At 37.8% G+C, this 14,603-nt stretch overlaps 1 protein-coding gene across 1 annotated transcript; it reads left to right on the top strand.

The window, feature by feature from the left end:
- The first annotated feature begins 2,099 nt into the window (after positions 1–2,099).
- Positions 2,100–14,314, top strand: LOC105517257 (uncharacterized protein C14orf53-like). The gene is given in 11 exon segments (XM_011949748.1): positions 2,100–2,281; positions 2,382–2,534; positions 3,842–3,938; positions 4,686–4,736; positions 6,422–6,499; positions 6,698–6,781; positions 7,304–7,363; positions 7,730–7,847; positions 7,850–7,870; positions 13,949–14,007; positions 14,195–14,314. Coding segments are annotated over 11 exon segments (891 nt in total). The 5' UTR covers positions 2,100–2,231.
- The last annotated feature ends 289 nt before the right edge of the window (positions 14,315–14,603 follow it).

Raw genomic sequence — 14,603 nt, 5'->3', positions numbered from 1 at the left:
ATGCAGTCAAAGATGCTACTAATGCTACTAATGATAATTCATCCAGCCAGTTTCTTTTTTTTAACTGCGAGGAGTTTTCTCACCCTCATTCAATCCAAACTTTTCATGGAAATTCCCAGGGCAACCAATGTGAATTATGTATGATTTGATATGGCTGTCCTAATTTAACATCATATTACACCACGTATCATACAAAACTTACAAGTGACATATATATGTTGTAAAGGTATTTGTAGGCCGGGCATGGTGGCTCACACCTATAATCCAAGCATTTTGGGAGGCTGAAGTAGGTGGATCATTTGAGGTCAGGAGTTCAAGACCAGCCTGGCTAAGAAGGTGAAACCCCATTTCTATTAAAAATACATTATTATTAGCTGGGTGTGATGGTGCACACCTGTAATCCCAGCTACTTGGGAGGCTGAGGCACAAGAATTGCTTGAACTCGGGAGGTGGAGGTAGAAGTGAGCTGAGACTGTGCCAGTGCACTAACAGAGCAATACTCTGTCTCAAAAAAAGAGAGAAGTATGTGTAGAGACTACCAAAGAAGTTTTGATGTAGAGGATACTTAGGAGAGCTATGTATCCCATCTAACCAGAAGCAGGTCTTTGTTTTGTGGGCTCCTAAAACACATAATTTGGAGAGATCTGTGTTCCAAAAGATCTCTCTTTCCAAAAGAGAATACAAAATTATGAATACAAAATGAGGTTCAGGGCCTTTGGAAGAGGTCTGTGAAAATAAAGGGCTCTAAAGTTTAAGTTTCATTAGCCTCATATAAATCACTCTTTCTGTATCTGACCACTTAATTGAGGCATTAAGCAATCCTAAACCCAAACCAAATAAACACAAACTCACTAAAATGGGAACACCTAACATGAACCAAGCTCTGTATATAATATTACATTTCATACTCACAACGAACCTCTCTGGTCAATACTGCCATTCTCAATTTTACAAAAGCAGAAACTAAGACTCAGAAAATTTAGTAACTTGCTCACAAGCAGCTCACTACCCACGGTGAAGCTGAGATCCAAACCAAAGTCTGACAAACTAAATCTTGTGTTATTTCCATTACAATACTCTCCCTTTAATGTTTCCCACAAGACAAAGGGTTTAAGTTACTTTGGAGAATACCCCTAGAAAATGGCTGCAAGTGTTCAGTTAATACTTGACATTGACATGATTTAACTCACTTTGAGACCGTCACTAAAAATTCTGCTCTAAAACTGTGTTTAAAGGGCATGAAAAACACAAATGTATAACTGGATTATCTCCAATAAGTGACATAGATGAAGACAAGATATCTTAAGTTCCAAAAGAAATGTGATTATAATAAAGAAGAAAATAGAAGCAGAACCAGAAAATCCTGAAGGGAGGCTAGAATTATTATACAATCTTTCAGGAAAGCATGTGGTTATGGAAGGACATACTGATGATATGAATCTTTCACAAATTAAATCCTCTTGCTACATGTCCAATATTCTTTTACCTGCCATTATGTAATATCAAGTTTTAGAGATTGAAAAATAATGACAGTGGCTCATATATTATATTATTCTATTATATCCATACCTTGTATTTGCCTGTTTGACCTCTTTTTTAAAGAAAAGTCTCTTAGAAGTATTCCTTCTTCCTCCTGAGGTCCCCAAAAGGTAGATGCTGTGTCTTTATCTTTTCTTTACTTGCAGAATCTGTCACTGTGCTTTACAGATAGTGGCATTTCACAGAGGTTTGTTGCCATGAAAGAACATGTTGATTAGTTGTTTACAATCAACTAGATTGTATCTAGTGTTACAATCTAGTTTACATTTTGTAGTAAATGTAGTGTTACAAACAACTAGTGTTGATTAGTTGTTTTTGACAGTCCAACATTTTCTAACACAAAAGGAATTCCATAATGTAGATATGATGTGATTCCATCCTATTCATTCAAAGACTTCAGAATAGAACTTTGTCATTTGCCTAGATCTAAGGCAAGAACTGATCAGATGTAGTTAGTATTTCCAGTCAACAAATTGCCACTGATGTTGAAATTACTTTAAAGACCTGTTGATTATGTGGTATTAGGGCCATTGTGACCTCGCTGTGGCTAAGATCAGTCCGCTGTAGCTAAGATCAGTCCACTGCAGCAGGAGTTTCGAGAACAGCAGCACAAAAATGATGACTTAACTGGATAGGAAAACAGGCACATATTTTCAGGAAGGCCTCTTTATTCTTAGAAGTTACCCTTCAAGATGACAAGTGGTGCAAACTCTCCAGGATCTTACCTGCCCTCAAAAATAAGGTGAGTCTTTGATGGAAGATGCTAAATAGAAAAGAGGGTCTCTCTCTTTCTCTCTCTCAACCCAGGCTAAAGGCAGATATTATTGTGCCTCTTCCCACAGAAGTTCTAAAATAGATGACAACTACTTGAAGGAATTAAATGAGGACTTAATGCTAAGGAAGCAGGAACTGCTAGAGATGCTCAAACCTCTAGAAGATAAAAACAACCTCTTATTCCAAAAGTTAATGTCTAACTTGGAGGAAAAACAAAGGAGGTATGGGCTCTTACTCTGGATTCCTAGAGGTAAAAAGGCTGGAGAACTTAATCTCCATAGGACTGGGAATAATTACTTACAAATGTTGTTTTGTCAATTACTAAAAGGTTTGGAAATTCAGCTGTAGTAGGCAAAGAATTTGTAACTACCAAGTCAGGGTGACAACAAATCCTTTATTTTCTTTTAGTAAATTAAACATGACTCAGCCCTTATTTCATGGGGCTAGTTATAACTCTTCCTCCCCAGGCTACCCATCCAAGAAGTAGTGAAAGGCCTTTAATAGCATTAGTTTACCATGGCCACACAGATGCTTTCTTGTGCATGATCACTTTAGAATAAATAACTCTGCTTTTTCTATGCCAAGCAGTGGAATGGCAGTATTTTCTAAGCCTAGGAGCCCTCTGAATTAAGGCACGGCCTCTCTAAATATACTAGGCAGCTGAAGTCTTAACTCTTTACCAGAGCACTCACTGTACTTGAGACCCACAAACTCTGTTTCCTTTCTAGTCTCAGAACATCCCACCTCAGTGAGTCTACCTTTATTCTACATCCTTATCATAAGCATCTTAAAGGACTCATATTTTTGGAGAACAAAACCCAGGCAGAAAGTTGTGGTCAAGCACCAGCTGCTTACAACTCAGCAATACAGACTTCTCGCAGAGCAAGAAACACAAAGGCTTAGAATTGTGTTCTCTCCTTAGAACTGGGGAGAAAAAAGTACAAGAACACAAACATAAAATAATTTACGCCTTTCAGGAATATTCTCTCTCACAAAGACTTGATTTTGATTCAGATTTCGTTCTAGTTGAATGGCTTGCATTCTCTGGGGCTGCGAAAGGATATCAGTGACTTCCCCAATAGACTCAAATGTCCTTATATGAATAAGCATGGAGGTGGGAGAAAGTGGACAGAGGACAGAGATGGGTTAGGAAATAACTCTGGGATTTATCCTAGAAGACTGTAGGTTCTTCAACCTCTTCTTAAAAAGGGGGTAGAATTACCCCTTCTTCTCCCAAAAGTCACACACTGCAACATTCTTCCGAGGGGGTGGAAAGGACTCTCCCTGGCTGTTGGAGACCTAAGTTTTAAGCATTAAAGAGCACAGAATTCATTCTAGAGCACATAGATAGGCAAATGTCAATTAGAAATGGAAACATCTTAGTTATAGAGATCTTCTATTACCAGAAGGGCTTCCATAACTCCTGAGATTTCAGTCCCCATCTAACTTTCATGGTAGAGTACTTTCTGACTGGTTGTATTACCCTTAAGAAGGTATGTATGTTTTATGATGCCTCTCTTTCTTCTAGTCTTCAGATCATGAGGCAGATCATGGCAGGGAAGGGGTGTGAGGAATCCTCGGTCATGGAGCTCCTTAAGGAAGCAGAGGAGATGAAACAGAACCTGGTAAGAAGTTGGAGGTACTCCAGCAACAGCCTCCTGAATAGGGATCAATTCCATTGCAGTGTCAGATATGGAGAGAAACACAGAGTACTCATCTCTGGCATCTGATGCTCCAACACATATATCTCCTTGATCTAGAAAGTCCAGGGTGACCCAAAGGGAGTCAGATGGAATGTTGGGAAGAACAGGACTAGCTAGCAAAAATTCTATTCTTTGACTTTTTAAAAACTTTTTATCTAGGGAGTTAATGAATATGACCATATTAACTCTTCATGTTTCAGAAAGAATAGTAAAATATCTGCTATAAAGAATAGAAAAATACCTATCAAAGTAAAAGAAAATAAATAGTTTGCTCTATGGGATTCTTGTAAGATTTTCTTTTAATCAGCAATGTAAAGGATCTTAAAAATTAAAAATTAGTGGTCTAAGCCCCCAAGAAATGGTCATATAAGAACATCTTAAGTGTTAGGAACTCATTTCTATAGATATTATCTCACGATTATTACAATTAAAGTTATTACTTATAAAATAACTTGGATTTTTTTTTATCATCATCATCATCATCATCATCATCATCATCAACATCTCTTATGCTCCTGGATTTGGGGTTAGACCCATTCATTGCCTTCCTCTGTGGTTTACTATGTCCCTGGACCCTTTCCCACCATTATCTAGTAACTTCTTCCAAACCCACTTCAATGGCTGGACAAATACATGCTTCTGTTTGTTTGGTTCTTCCCCCTCCAACAGGAAAGGAAAAACAAGATGCTTCAGAAGGAAATGGAGATGCTATGGAACAAGGTGTGCCTCTAAAGATCTATTGAAAGTATTGCCCTACAGATCACAATGCAAAGAACCTCCCTTTCCTCTGGCCCCCATCCTCATTGTTTCATGTCCTTGCTTCCACCATGCCTCATTCCAATCCATTCTCTACACATTAGACAAGGTGAACTTTTTAAAACAAAGCATGTTACTCTTCTTATGAAAAACCTTTACAGTCACTAATTGTGGCATAATCTGGCTCTTGCCCACTCTTCAGTTTCCTCTCATAGATGTCCTTCCTTTGCTTTCTATGCAACTTTTTATGCCAAGCCTTTTCCTATCTCAAGGATTTTGCTCATCTTCCCTACTGCCTGTAATGCTATTTTCTCATAGTTGGCTCATTCTCATCCTTCAGGTCTCAGCTTAAATGTCATCTCCTTAGAGAGGCCATCCTTGTTTCTCCATGTAAAGTAGGGCATCTTTCTCCTCTTTTCTATTATATAACTCTGCTCATGTGCTCAATAGCACTGTTTATAATATAAAATTATTATTATTATTGTAGTATTACTTTTTTAATTGTTTCTTGTTTCCCTGACTCCTCTGTATCTTCTCAAGCTCCTTCGGTATCTTGATTGCTTTGTCTGAATCTATAGCTCCTAGCACAATGCTTGGAACATAGTAGAGAATCGATAAATATAAGTTGAATGAATAAACAAATGAATACCTAATTCTAATGCCCCTATAATTTTACAACAATCACTGCATTGTTTAAGATAAAAATATTAGGGCCTTTTGCTGGGAAACCAGAGCCAGGGAGTAGGGGGAAGGGGACAGGGAATTCCTTTGTTCCTTGTCTAAGACTTTGTCCAAGACTAATCCCTTGGGACCCAAGTGCTTCTTCACAGACTATGCAACTAGAAGAGTAGATTGTGTCTTGTGATATAAACAGGTATATAGTGTGATCTCTGTCTTTTTTTTTTTCATCTCACTTTTCCACAAATAATCAGAATACCTCCAAGCCCTGCATCTCGTATTGAGATCTGCTCCAGGTTCTTGTGGGCAGTTACAAATTAGTTCTATGAATTGTCAGAAGTTTTAGTTCTTGGGTTCTCGAGTCCTTGTAATAGGAAATGTGCCAGCACAATTCCTCTATCTAAATCCAGCTTCTACAGAGCTCTCAAAAGGGACATCCATACACTTAACTCGTGATCAACTTTAGCTACTCGTATTTTAGTAAGAAGACATGGAGAAGAGCAGCAAGCCTAGTGGTCAAGAACACAGGCTTCAGAATCAGAAAGATCTGGTTCAAATTCCAACTCTGTACTTTCCTAGCTGTGTGACCCTAAACAAATAACCTCTCCAAGTCTCAGTTTTCTCATCTATAACATGGAAACAAAAATGGTCCTCAAAGAACTGTGAAGATTAAATGACAATGTCTGTAATGTAGTACAGTAAGGAAAACAAGTAGAGTAATGCAGTAAGTAGCTTAGAGTAGTGACTGGCTAAGGGTCCAGCTAATAGTTTTCATTCCTATAAGGTACACTCAAGGGACTGAATGAAAGAAGGGCTCACTACATTCTGACCTCCCTTTGGTAGTACACGTTTCATGCCAGGCCCTGAGAAGCTGCTGACAGGCAGGAACCAAAGCCTTGACCCATACTAGTTTTCCACTTCCCTCTTTAATTTCCACTATTTTAAAGCTTTGCCAAAATGTCTTTCCACAGACATTCGAGACAGAAGAACTCAGTGATCAACAAAAAGCACCACGGATAAAAAACAAGGCAGACTTGCAGGATGGAAAGGCAAGTGGACTGCATGTACTTAAATTTCAAGATTGTCAATGTCACAGCTGGAAACAGCCTGGTGACAATCAGGGCTAATTTGGGTAGGCAGAAAGGTAGGACCTGAGTTTTTAGGGTTAATTAGATTTATGACCTGCTGAGACACTGCACTTCTTTCCTGGAACCTCTTATCCCTTTAGCTCTCTTCTTTCATCCCAGGCTCCCAAATCCCCCTCATCACCTAGGAAGACTGAGAGTGAACTGGAGAAATCATTTGCAGAGAAAGTGAAGGATATAAGGAAGGTGGTACAGCCATTCTGAATGGTAGTGGCCTTTAGAACCAGTAAATCAGAAAACTTTAATGTTGCAGTAATTTGCCTAAGCTATGGTGTGCTCTTGGACCAATTTTTATAGATTTGGTTCCCCTGTGATACTATATTTGACTCAGAGTGATATCACAAGTTTCTGGGAAATCATATTAGGAAAAAGTGAGAGAAGCTATAATAACAATGATAACTCTGCAACAGCTAAATGATGTCAGAACTCCTGTTCATTTGTCTTTGAAAATGTATTCAGTTTTTCAGGTATTATGTTTGTATCTCATCTTCCCATAACCAACTCACCAACAGAAAATAACTCTATTCACTTGGCTTTTAGAGGGTGGCTTGTACAGTTGAGGCCAATTAAGAGAATCGTGCAGTTAAAGTCAATTTAATAGTAAATCTGTGACACTATAATTTTGCTATAAGTCTTTTGCAGCATATTGAGAAAACTGATTTCTGATCTCAATTTGCTTTGTCACCCAGAGGCTCTTTCTTCCACCAGGAAAAGCAACAGAGGAAAATGGAATGGGTCAAGTATCAGGAACAAAACAATATCCTTCAGGTACTAAGGTTTTCCAAGGCTGGATATAGGATGCAATTTCATTCATATAATACAAAGGTTTTTAGCCGTATATTGTGAAGCCCAGTCCCCACATCCTAGATTACCAATTGCCCTACTAAAACAAATGTGTCATAGAAAGATAGCTGAAGGTACCTATCTCTGAAATTGGAATAAATGGTATTTCTTCCTATGTTCTTGATTTTGTTCTATTCTAAATGGGGAAAAATCACAAATACTTTCTACCCAACTTTTAAAGACTGAGCATGATGGAATTACTTTTTAACTTCTGAGTAAAGAGGATTCAGGTAACAATGGATTCAGAGAAGCCAATCTTATATGTGTAGTTTTGGAAAATGTTCTTTTCAGAATGATTTTAATGGCAAAGTGATTCAGCTGAGAATTGAAGCCTTGAAGAACTACCAGAAGGCCAATGATCTGAAATTATCACTGTATTTGCAGCAGAATTTTGAGCCAATGCAAGCATTTTAAATCTTCCTGGGTCCCAAGGTAGGTAGAATATCCCAGGTACACAGTTTGAGGTTTTGTTTTGTTTGTTTTATATTGGAGACCTTTACTTGTAAAGTGAGCAACATAATGCCTGGCACATAGTAAGTTAAATGTTAGTAGTACAGTACCAATTTTTTTCATTATTTTTATTTCTTTATTTATTTTGAGACAGGGTCTTGCTCTGTTACCCAGGCTGGAGTGCAGTGGCACGACTTCAGCTCACTGCTACCTCTGCCTCCTGGGTCCCAGTTCAAGCAATTCTCCTGCCTCAGTCTCCCAAGTAGCTGGGATTACAGGCATGCAACACCATGCCCAGCTAATTTTTGTATTTTTAGTAAAGACGGGGTTTCACCATGTTGGCCAGGCTGGTCTTGAACTCCTGACCTCGTGATCCACCCACATTCGACCTCCCAAAGTGCTGGGATTACAGGTGTGAGCCAGCGCGCCCGGCCTATCATGATTTTTATGACTCAGAAGCTTATGTACTAAGGCAAATATTCTCTCTAGGAGAATTGTTTTCCTTTGTAAAGATAAAGTAATATATTACATACTTAGCATATGTAGCTGATACATAGTTAGCACTCAATAAAATGTTTCCTTTCCACCTCATCCCCTTTTCTAGGAATTAGAATTGTTTGATCTTATTAATCTGGCTGGAATAGACTCTGCTACTTCAAAGCAGAAGGCCAAGGAGACAGACATCTGACAATGGTTGTGAATTTCATCCAGTTGTCCCTCTGAGAGTTTCAGTGATTTCCCTACAGAATTTATGGCAATATTAGAGAAAATAATAGAGTTTATTAAAAAATAGAATATAGGGATGGCTCTGAGGACAGGGAAAAGGTTCTTAAATTTTCAAGTATCTATGAATATGAACTCCATTTTTTAAAAGGGATATGCAATGGGAAGTCATGGTCAAGGGATGACAATGTTCTATTAGTATCAGTATGTACGTTTCTAATTTCTTAGTCTTATTCTGTAAAGGGCTTAAACAGCTTATAAAAATCACAGTCAACACATAGGGTTAAATAAATGTATGAGTAAATCAAAGAAAAGGGAAAATAAGTTGAAGCTGGGCAAATACAGAAGAATGCATAATGGGAGTACTGTACAGCTGGCAGAGGTAGGCTACAAATTTGGTTCTGAACTTTCCAGTAAAAAGAAACATGGATTTGCAAAACTCATGAAATAACAACAAACCAATTAATTGCTCAGGAGAAACATTTTTTCCTGGTGTTGAAATCTGAGAGAAATTTCTCCTCCAGGTCCATATAATGGTGGCAGGACATTGTTTGTGTGATGATAGTCGCTAATATCTTCAACAATATTTCAAAATAAATTCAGAATCCAAATTTCCTAGGTTGTTTCTCCTCTGTTCTTTGGCATAATCTGATAAAAACATATTAATCTGAATTTTTTTTAAGTGATGAATTGACTGAAGATGATTTGATTCAGGTACATAAGACTATCTGGTCTGGCTTGATCCACAGGTAAATTTTAGAAAACTAGAAGACTGGACTGACTATCCTTCAGGCAGTATTCCATGCATATTTTTCTTTCAACTTATGTTCTAATAAGAATTGGACAGCATAAAATTGGAAAGAAACCTGGAATGCAACCAGAAGCAGTATTAAATCATTAAGATACAAATTTAAAAGATAGAGGAGAAGCGGGTTATGAGGAAGACAGATAGGTCCCTGTTTTACTTCATTCAAAATTAGCTGAAGGTCATCTCAAGGGATCTATAGGGGAAAGAGCGAAAAGCTTTTTAGCTCCAGAATCAAATTAAGTCTAAATTAGTAAATAAGGGTTCCATTCAACTTGATTGTTTCAGGAGATATTTTTTCCCCTTGCATGTAAAACATTGAATCAACTTTGAATTGGAACAGCCACAGATTCACACCTTCTTTTCTCTGCTTTCCTTTTATGTTCCTGGAGAATTAAATGATAGGGTACCATACTGCTTAGTTACCACAGATTAATGTAGCCACAGGCAATGGATCAGTGTGTTATATTGATTCTGCATTCATTTAGCACTAATTATGGGCCAGTTTCGTTTTCTAACACACATATTCAAACTCTATAGGTTTGTTTGAGCCCAAGTGGATTTGAAATCTAATGAAGTCCTATATTTTGGTTAGGTGGCCTATTTTTTCACCTCTAGTATTTGATTATTGAAAAGAAGACAAATATTCTCTTCATAAAGGATTTTAAAAGTAATTATGTAAAGAAGTTAATACCAACAGTAATAATTTCTTAATGGTAGGTTTTGTAGTATTTTCCAACTTTATGTATCACTGGGGCTATTATTTATTATTTGCTGTTTATGTTGATTTATTTAGTTTCCTAAATGCATTCCTTGAAAGTAAAATTTTTATTACTATTTTAAATGAAGAATCAATATAGTTTTCCATAATAGAAGGCAAACTTCATAATAAATACACACAAAAAACAAGATTTTAATGTTCTAGAAAAATTCATAAGCCTGAGATCTATTTTATCTCCATTAGGAAGCGAGATTAGAAAGACATAGAGAATTTTGGCCAGGCACGGTGGCTCATGCCTGTAATCCTAGCACTCTGGGAGGCCAAGGCAGGTGGATCATGAGGTCAGGAGATCGAGACCATCCTGGTTAACATGGTGAAATCCCATCTCTACAAGAAAATACTAAAAATTAGCCAGGTGTGGTGGCAAACGCCTGTAGTCCCAGATACTCAGGAGGCTGAGGCAGGGGAATCGCTTGAACCTGGGAGGCAGAGGTTGCAGTGAACTGAGATCGCACCACTGCACTCCAGCCTGGGTGACAGAGCAAGACTTTGTATCAAAAAAAAAAAAAAAGACATAGAGAATTTTAAAGAAAGTCAGCACCAAACTGCAACTTTCTCCTTGATGCCATCAAGTTTGAAATAATTGAAAAGGCAATAATTTTCTCACTGTGATTTATAGTATTTAATGCCACATTCCAACACTGAAACTCATCCCAATTGCCACCTAAAATCATCTCATCATCAAATTTTGGCAAACTGTAATTTAAGGAAAAAAGCACTGAATTTAGACTGAGATACATGAGTTGCAGGCCTTCCTCTGAGGCTCACCAGTTATATGACTTGGGAAAGTCATTTAATTTCAGGTGAAACCCCATCTCTACTAAAAACTACAAAAAACTAGCCGGGCGAGGTGGCGGGCACCTGTAGTCCTAGCTACTCAGGAGGCTGAGGCAGGAGAATAGGGTAAACCCGGGAGGCGGAGCTTGCAGTGAGCTGAGATCCGGTCACTGCACTCCAGCCCGGGCGACAGAGCGAGACTCTGCAAAAAAAAAAAAAAAAATACAAACAACACTAACATGGAGTATGTTGACAACTTAATATCTTGTGTAACCCTCACAGTGACTCTATGAAAGGTATTATAGAACAAGAAACAAGCTCAGAGAAGCCAGGCTTCTGGCTCCATATTCAATCCTTATTCCCTAGATTATGCTACAAAATGGATGTGTAGAAGTATGTGACTCTTCATGCCTCTTCTAGATCTAAACGCTATAATTTGAATCCAGATTTATTATCTGTTTATAATGTATAATCTTCACAGTGAAGAATCATACTCCCTAAGGTTAATTTGTTGAGCAGGAGATTGGTAATTCTGTATTTAGCCCAGTAGGTGGCACCAACCACATCCAGGCTTCAAGTCCACAGAGTGGTAATTCAGGAACCATGAAATGCTGTGGGAGAGATCCGTCTTCTATTACTCTCAGGACAAAAGGTGCCACATTTATGTATCAAACGAAAAAAGGAAAAAATTTCTTGATGTTTTATCACACAGTCTTTTGGCAGCAAGGTATATTACTGGCAGCCTTGATTAGACCATGTTAAACTCAGTGTTCTGCTGCATAATTTTTACCTAGTATTTTACTCCCTGTACTACAGTTCTCTCCATTTCAAAAAAGTCACTGCCCACTTCCTCCACAATCCTTGTAGAATAGGGTTCCCTTCTACCACAGATAAATCACGTGATTGGGGCACTAAAATGAAAAATAAAAGATAGTGTTTATTTGAAGTTTGTATACTTAATAGTGTTATAGGACTGTTCCTTCTTCTCTAGTTTCAAAAGAATTGAATTGTGCAAACCTGTCTTAGAGAAAGGGCAGAATATAATTTTGGACACACCTCTTAGTAAATCAGGGTACAGGCTCTTCTGTTCTAAGCATTTCCAAGTAGAGGAAGGGTTTACCTCAGTACCCTTAGCCAAGAATTCCTCCTCCCACTGTCCTATGTGCTGGTTGGCTGAGTTGCAGTGGTATGATCTGTGTAGCTGGCAAAATACAATCCTGTGCTAATATTACTGATTTTGTTACACATCAACAAATCCCTACTTTTGAATTCCCTTGATGCCCAGGATGTGGCATTACCATCATCCATGTTATCTCTTTGGCATGCTGCATCACTTAGTCTGTTTACACCTATGGTGAAGTCTTTACTTTTGATCTTTCTGGAGACAGGTGACATTTGAAAGGATTTACTTTCCCACCAGTGTAAAATTATAATTTGACTCAGGGTGTATTGTAGGCCCTCCCTAACTTCTACAGAGTCCAGAAAGCAAGTTTGTGGACTTTGGCAGTCACCTATCTTAGAGAGCACAGGCGCTAAGCAATCTCTAAATTCAACTGAATTTCCCATCATATCTCCTGGTGTTTAAAGAAGAGGTTTATCTTCAGCAATGATATAACTTGTGTTAAGACATTTGATTCTGACAGCTTTGCTTTTCTCTCCTCCCCTCTATCCCCACCAACTCTTAGCATTTCCTTGAGGTCTTCTGAGAAAAACCTGAAGGTTGGATGTGAGTATCATGCTACACTTATAAATTCAGATGAAAGCCCAGCGAGGTGGGAAATGAATACTCTTGAAACCTTATTTACTCTCTAACTCATTCTGTTCTGAAAGCAAGTCATTCTTCCTGGCTTTAACCTTTACTTCACTTTAGTATTTTTCTTCCTAATGGCTGAACTACACTTCAGCAGGTGCTGCTGAAGGGAAAATAGTAGTGTTAAGCTAAAATGTTGAAAGGCAGGGGCGGAAAACCACAGCTAGCTCAAATCCGGGTCCTTGATAAGTGGTACCGTTGCTTTCAAGTACAGGCTTTTTTAAGCTTTGAGGCAACATGAACCTTTTGAATGTCAAAGTTAGGTTTATGGTATTAATAGGTTATAAAGTTAATTTCTAAACGAAGTCATTCTTTTACTTCTTTAAGACCTCACAGAAATTCAGGGGGAGAAAAAATTCTTTTTTTTTTTTTCCTAAATATAAATTTTGAAGCTTGACAAAATAAACTGTACCCTTGTTAATATTATTTTAATGGGTGACAACAAATTCCATAATTTGTGGGCATCACCCACTCAGGAGTACAGCAGTATGTCTAGGAAAGTGTTATCATATTTAGCAAATAAAAAAAGGATACCCTATTAAATTTGAATTTCACCAAATAATTTGTAGTATGTGTGTCCCAAATATTTCACGAGATATATGAAACATTATTTGGTGTTTATATTAAAATTCAAATTTAACTGGGAGTCCCATATTTAAGTCTGGCAACTCTAATTTAGAACAGACTCACTATGGGTCCTATTGAGCACCCTATAATTCTCCCTTTTTCTCCTTTTCATTGCCTCCCTTCCCCTTCTCACCCTATGCCCGCCATTCTCTCTGCTTCCTCTTTCTCTTCCCCCATCTTTATCTTTTGTTGACTCTCCACTATCTACAATTGACCATTTTTGTGAAATACATCTATCTGGTTTATCTGAGGGTATGTATATATACACACAACTTATTATTCCACTTTTTCATTTACTTGCATATAATTCTTAAATGAATTTTCCCCCTGTGGGACATGAGCTCTAAACAGAAAAATAGTCTGCCACTCTAACTTCTTAAATATTGTTTGACAAAGTTATTTTCAAAAAAAAAAAATCAGAAAATTCACATCAGTGCTAATACCCACAGTGATACAAAACAAAACAAAACTAGTTTTTTGCTTTTTTTTTTTCCCCTCCTCAAAAGAAGCTCTTATTTTCCTAATGTTTTCCCTTAGGTACTATGGGCACTACAACTATGGACAGAGTGACTACTGGCAGAAATGAACACCAAGTGGTGAGAACTACTTTCTTTAAACAAACAAAAAAATCATTTTAAGGGCTTGAGTAGATAGTGGGTATAGATTTTTGGAATGCATTGCTTAACATATATTCTAATTTAATATTTTAGGAGATTTGCAAAGTGGGTGCTAGGGTACTCAATATTTTAGCTGTCCTTTTTCTTCTGTTTTTTCCTGTCTTAGAGAATTCTGGGAGCAAAGATCTACACAGAACAACAAGGAACTAAAGGAAGTCAGCCTGATGATGCAGGAGGGAGGCTCTTTTTTCTGAGGTCACTGCCAGATGAAGCACTGAAGAATTAGCAGGCTTTCACTCCATTTGCTTTGGACAGATTTAAAGACTAGGCACAGCCATTTGTGTTAATTAAAATCTCTCAAACCTTTGTTTTAGTGCTGTTTTCCCTCTCTCCCCCCACCAATCTGGGTGGAAATGTTGGACATTTGGCCTTAAACGTGTATGGAATGTAGTCATTTAGGGATTGTAAACAGCCTCTGATTATTTTGATAGCTTTTGGATTTGAAGTGACCACATTTCAACCACATTATACAATATGTTTTTACTAAGTCCATAAAAAGGAACTCCCCTCCACTT

The sequence above is a fragment of the Colobus angolensis genome, unplaced genomic scaffold (genome assembly GCF_000951035.1).
Source record: "Colobus angolensis palliatus isolate OR3802 unplaced genomic scaffold, Cang.pa_1.0 Scaffold3, whole genome shotgun sequence".
Taxonomy (NCBI): domain Eukaryota; kingdom Metazoa; phylum Chordata; class Mammalia; order Primates; family Cercopithecidae; genus Colobus; species Colobus angolensis.
Note: the sequence above shows the minus strand (reverse complement) of the source record. Positions and strands in the feature narration are given on the sequence as shown.